Source organism: Centruroides sculpturatus, unplaced genomic scaffold (assembly GCF_000671375.1).
Source record: "Centruroides sculpturatus isolate CEXI.00-Female unplaced genomic scaffold, Cexi_2.0 scaffold4, whole genome shotgun sequence".
Lineage (NCBI taxonomy): Eukaryota > Metazoa > Arthropoda > Arachnida > Scorpiones > Buthidae > Centruroides > Centruroides sculpturatus.
In genome coordinates, this window is record NW_019384444.1 from 913,517 (window position 1) to 919,516 (window position 6,000).

The 6,000-nt window shown below is 27.3% G+C and overlaps 1 protein-coding gene across 1 annotated transcript in view; it reads left to right on the forward strand.

Moving 5' to 3' along the window:
* The window catches only part of LOC111620254 (chromosome-associated kinesin KIF4-like), a 67,788-nt gene that overhangs the window by 13,103 nt on the left and 48,685 nt on the right, over nucleotides 1–6,000 (forward strand). Inside the window, exon 7 of the mRNA XM_023362150.1 lies at nucleotides 1,251–1,426. Coding sequence (XP_023217918.1) covers nucleotides 1,251–1,426 — 176 coding nt within the window. The remainder of the gene's footprint in view (nucleotides 1–1,250; nucleotides 1,427–6,000) is intronic.

Sequence of the window (6,000 nt, forward strand, 5' to 3'; positions counted from 1 at the left end):
GATTTCAAAAATTCTTTCACCAATATTTAGAATGGAACGTTAGGGTGGACATAGGCTGTATATTATTCCATTAAACATGGGGGATGGACAGTTCTTTACGGTAAGCGTTACGGGGAAGGTTACCGTAAAGAACTCTGCTTCTATTTATACTATTTTAGATGCGGTTTTTTCCGTTTTTGATTGCGTTTTAATAGAGTACGTCAACAGAATGTACACTAAGAAGGGATTTTTCGATATTCCCCCCGCGGGGGAGAGAGACAGGATTAAGGCTTACTGTGAAAAACTTGGCTTCTATTATACTATTTTAGATACGGGTTTTTGCGTTTTTGATTGCATTTTAATAGGGTACATCAACAGAATGTACACTAAGTAGAGTGATGAGTGATGGCCAGCTGAGTGTTATAGTATTAATTGTACAACTTTAAAGACACCATTATTTTTTGTATCATTATGATAAACAAAATATTAGTGTTTAGAACATTTCATATCACATTCAACGATGATAATATGAATCCTCATTTATTAAAATGTATGTTTAAATTAAGTTTATAATTAGATTAAAAGTTTCCAAATGATTGAAAACATACACTAACATTCTAAAATTTTCATTGAATCGCTCAGGCTGTTTGAGATCTTTTATAATTCATATGTTAGATATGGAACTTAATATTAAATTCTTAAAGTTCTTAAAAAGTTATTTTAGTTTTAAAAGAACTTATTTATTTTGCTTTGTTTTACATTAATGTTGTTAACAAGATAGCTCAATACTGAGTCAACAGAATATTTCCAACAATTATTGCTATATAAAATCTTCAGTGTGTATTCATTTCAGAAGTCGATCTTTCAAATAATTGATACTCCACTGTAATATATTGCAAACTTGAAGGTAAAAACATATTTCTTTAGTTCAAGTCCATCAGAGAATCAATAGATTGTTTATTTAGCAAAAAATATCAATCTTATTTTAATGAAGTTTATCTAGTCCTTAAGACAATTATTAATAGTGACAAAGTAGTGATACTTTAAACATTTGTAGAAATGAATTTAAGATTTCTAAACACAATACCCAGAAACATTCTGATTTGTTTTGTTTTAAGCATTTATTGAATTAATAATTAAAATTTTTTATCCTTATATTTATTAATATTATTTTATTCATTTCTATTATCAGATTAATTTTTTATTAAAATAAGCAACAATTAACAAATATATATTACTTTACTTTTATAAATTAATTTTTTTATAAACAGATTCTCTTGGTGGTAATAGCCATACTATCATGATAGCATGTGTAAGTCCAGCTGATTTCAATTTAGATGAAACAGTTAATACATTGAGATATGCTGATCGAGCACGAAAAATAAAAAATAAACCAATTATTAATATAGATTCTCATGGTGCCGAAATAGCTCATCTAAAACAATTGGTAAGATTAAAATAATTCTTGAAATAAATTTATATTTTGTAGGTTAAACTTCTATGTATTTTATTTAAAACATAAATTTAATATTTTTAATGAGGTAAGAATAAATTATTTTACTTAAGACATNTCCAAAATATTTTTGGTTGTGTCTCACAGCACAATGGAATTCAGGATAGTAAGACACATTATTAAGTTGAAATTTTCAAAGACGATAAAATTTACCTTAGTTGTTTTTTAAGAGAAGAGCTTACACCCAACACCTTGAAATTGTTGTGAGACTGTGAAAGGAAAAGCTTTTGGATTTATATATACGTCTTTATTACTTTGTTTCTTTTACTGAATGATATTTTTATAGCTTAAAATGTTTTCATGATTAATTTCTGTGATCACTGCGGGGAACAAAAGTGAAAATATTGTAAAATTTTAAAAAGTATTGTGTTAAAAAAGAACAATATTTCTTCCCATATCAAATAATTTTACAGTACTTACATCCGCTTTGTCATCTTACATAACACCACACTGAAACATTTATTTAGCACCGGAAAAGGAATGGTTTTATCTGCGTTTTGTTCCAACCAATAAATGTTTTCCAATTTTACAACATATACATTTTATTATTATTGCATTTTTCACAGCGGTAAAAAGAAGGCGTAAACATAAAAACATAATTTAACTGTTACACAAATTTTATAAAAATGAATACAGTTTTAATTTTTACTTTATAACAACTTATTTTAAAAAATTGAAATTGAGATTTATTTCTACAAGTTTTGTGTTGCAATTTAGTATTTGAACAAATAAAAAAGTTATCAAAAATAGAGAATTTAGTAATTTAATATTTAGTTATTTCTCCTTTAGAATGTAGTACAGTCTTTAATCTCTTTGGCATCAACTGAACCAGTTTTGCAGTATATTCAGGGCTAATTTTATTCCATTCTGTCATAAGTACAGTTCTAAGGTCAGTTTTATTTCTAGTTTCTAAATCCCTCAATTTAAGTTCATTCCATAAATTTATCACAAATCTTTTTAAGAAACAATTAATTTCAATGTTGGTTTTTATTTAATATTAGGTATATCAATATATGTTGTATATTATAAATAACTAGCTGCAAGTACCCACTTTGCTGTGTTTTTATTTGTTTGTACATTTATATGTAATATAGTTTTTTTTTTTACATAAAAGACTGTTTATCTTTCTCTACATAATCTTTCTCTGATTCGATGTGTTTCCCTATAATTTTCAAGTTGCTCTTCTGTCTGATTATTTCTGTTATTATTTTATTCATTTCTATTATCAGATTAATTTTTTATTAAAATAAGCAACAATTAACAAATATATATTACTTTACTTTTATAAATTAATTTTTTTATAAACAGATTCTCTTGGTGGTAATAGCCATACTATCATGATAGCATGTGTAAGTCCAGCTGATTTCAATTTAGATGAAACAGTTAATACATTGAGATATGCTGATCGAGCACGAAAAATAAAAAATAAACCAATTATTAATATAGATTCTCATGGTGCCGAAATAGCTCATCTAAAACAATTGGTAAGATTAAAATAATTCTTGAAATAAATTTATATTTTGTAGGTTAAACTTCTATGTATTTTATTTAAAACATAAATTTAATATTTTTAATGAGGTAAGAATAAATTATTTTACTTAAGACATGAATTGTATTTGTTTTTAAAAAACTTTATAGACTTAAAAACAATTGATAAAATAAAAATAAACTTCTCATAACCTCATCTTGTAAGATTATTACGACACGATTCTCAGAAATGTCAATAAAACTGTATATGTGAATAAGCCTTAGTATAAACCTATATTAGCAGAAGGGAAAAGTTTGCATCTCAAATGTTTTGAAGTTGAAAAAATCTTGAGCATCTTATAAGTTTTTAAGCAATTAAATAACTTAAAAAAGTTATTAGTTATAACAATCAATGTGATATTGGAAGCTAGTTGTATGTGCTTAAAAAGTCAAATTATTCATAATAATCTTAATCCACAAATGTAAGAATCTTTAAATTTATTTTTAACTGAAAATCTTTTTCCAAGAAAGAAAGTGCCTGTTTTTAATATAAAATAGATAAAATGAATAAATCCATGTGATTTACAGTTTTAAATAAAAATCACATTGATTTGAAAAAGAAATTCACTATTAAAACATGAACCAGCAATCTCAAATATAAATTAGGCATGTATAGCAAGTCATGTGGTCTTCACAGAAAAGTTTCACAAAACTTTTAAGTCTCTTGTTATTTTTTTGAAAATGTTTGAGAAGCATGCTCTTTCTCCCTTTGCTCAGTATAGATTCATACCAAGACCTTTATACAGTTTTATTAAAATCTTTGGGGAACATATTATAACTTTCCTTTCTAGACAATCAAGACATTGATGCCATTAATGGTCAATAGTTTAACTCTCACATATAAGTGAGATTTAAACTATTGACCATAAATGGTAAGTAAAAGTGAATTATTGTAATATGATAGTAATTCACATTCAGTTTTGTGTAAAAAGTTCATATACAATCAGCTTTCAGAAATTTTATCAATTTTCTTAATATTGATGCAGAANCAGGGAAGTTTGTATATTAGGGGGATTGATGCTATTAAATTTGGTGGTTAAAGATTGAGGGGTGAGGAGATAAAGTGGTGTTATGTGCCATGTCTCAAGTGGGGTTGGACTTAATGAAAATTTTATTCATTATTAGCATTTGCAATTTTTAATAAAATTTATCTCTATCCTCAAAATTAAGACTTTTGCCATTTTATAATAATACAGTAGAGCCTCAAACTCGGCACTCGATAACCCAGCACTCCGGATAACTCGGCCACACCCTGGCAGGGCAAAAAAAATCCTTAGTTAATTAATTTTCATGATAAAGACAGCTTTATGCCTCAAAGTATTTTTCTGNAAGACAAAATTTTCGGACTTTTCATTGTACGACTTCCAAAAAAAGATATTACTTCTTTTAAGAAACAAATTTTGAAGTGACATAAAAATAAATTTTCTTATAATGTAAATTTTAGATTGTAGGTTTAACTGAAACAATAGCATCTTCATTGGAAGAAACAATGCAACTATTAGAAACAGGAACATTAACTAGAACTACAGCAGCTACTGCTATGAATTTTAATTCATCTAGGTCCCATGCTATATTTACAATAACTTTAGAACAGTGTAATAATGATACAGATGATATTATTTATGCTAAATTTCATTTTGTTGATCTGGCTGGTTCTGAGAGAGCCAAGAAGACAGGTGCTCAAGGAGAGAGACTAAAAGAAGGTAATAGATATTTATTTGCTTTCCAATAAGTGTTTTATATTAAATTACCTATTTTATAATATCAATTAGGAATCAATATTAACAGAGGCTTATTAGCTCTTGGAAATGTTATCAGCTCCCTTTGCAATGAAAGCTCTCATATCCCTTATAGAGATTCAAAGTTAACAAGATTATTGCAAGGTAAGCATAATTTATTTTGAAAGAATCTTATTTAAATTTTAAAATAAGTGAAAAGTGTAATAAAATTCTAACAACATATGAAAATATAATTACAATATTCATTTAATTCTAATTATAAGAGCTTGAAAATTTTTGTTAAGTTTTCAATTAGAAAAAATCAATATTTTACTTGTCAGCTGAATTTTAGGACTTGCTGACTTATTACTATAAAATTAGCATGTTAGGAAAATATATTTATATGTAATGAGAGAAAAATTTATATATGTATTATGCTAATAGATTTGTTCATGATTTCATTAATTTTCAGAATTTTCAAATGAGAACTAATAAATATGCCAAAAATCTTTCACTTATCAATGTATAAATTTACATATATATAAACAAACATCAGCTAACCCGATAAACATTAAAGCAACCAAAGCCAAATTAATGGGCTAGAAGTGGCTATAATAATTTTAAGATAATTTGGTATTAGAGTTAGGCATTAGGTGCTATCTCATGCTAAATTTAATAATTATAATTTTAATTAAATAATTTTAAATAAATTTAGAACTAACTGGAAGAAAAGAATCAGCCCAGAGTGGGACTTGAACCCGCAACTCCTGCTTATTGTGCAGATGCATTGCCAATTACACTACACGGACATCTGGTCCGATCTCTTCTTTCAGTATATATAAGCTTATGTTATGACCATCCATGGCCATTATAATGCCATGTAATGTATGTATGTTAGTTTGTATGCAGCAGGTAATCTCCGAAACTACTCATCCGATTTCAAAAATTCTTTCACCAATATTTAGAATGGAACGTTAGGGTGGACATAGGCTGTATATTATTCCATTAAACATGGGGGATGGACAGTTCTTTACGGTAAGCGTTACGGGGAAGGTTACCGTAAAGAACTCTGCTTCTATTTATACTATTTTAGATGCGGTTTTTTCCGTTTTTGATTGCGTTTTAATAGAGTACGTCAACAGAATGTACACTAAGAAGGGATTTTTCGATATTCCCCCCGCGGGGGAGAGAGACAGGATTAAGGCTTACTGTGAAAAACTTGGCTTCTATTATACTATTTTAGATGCGGGTTTTTGCGTTTTT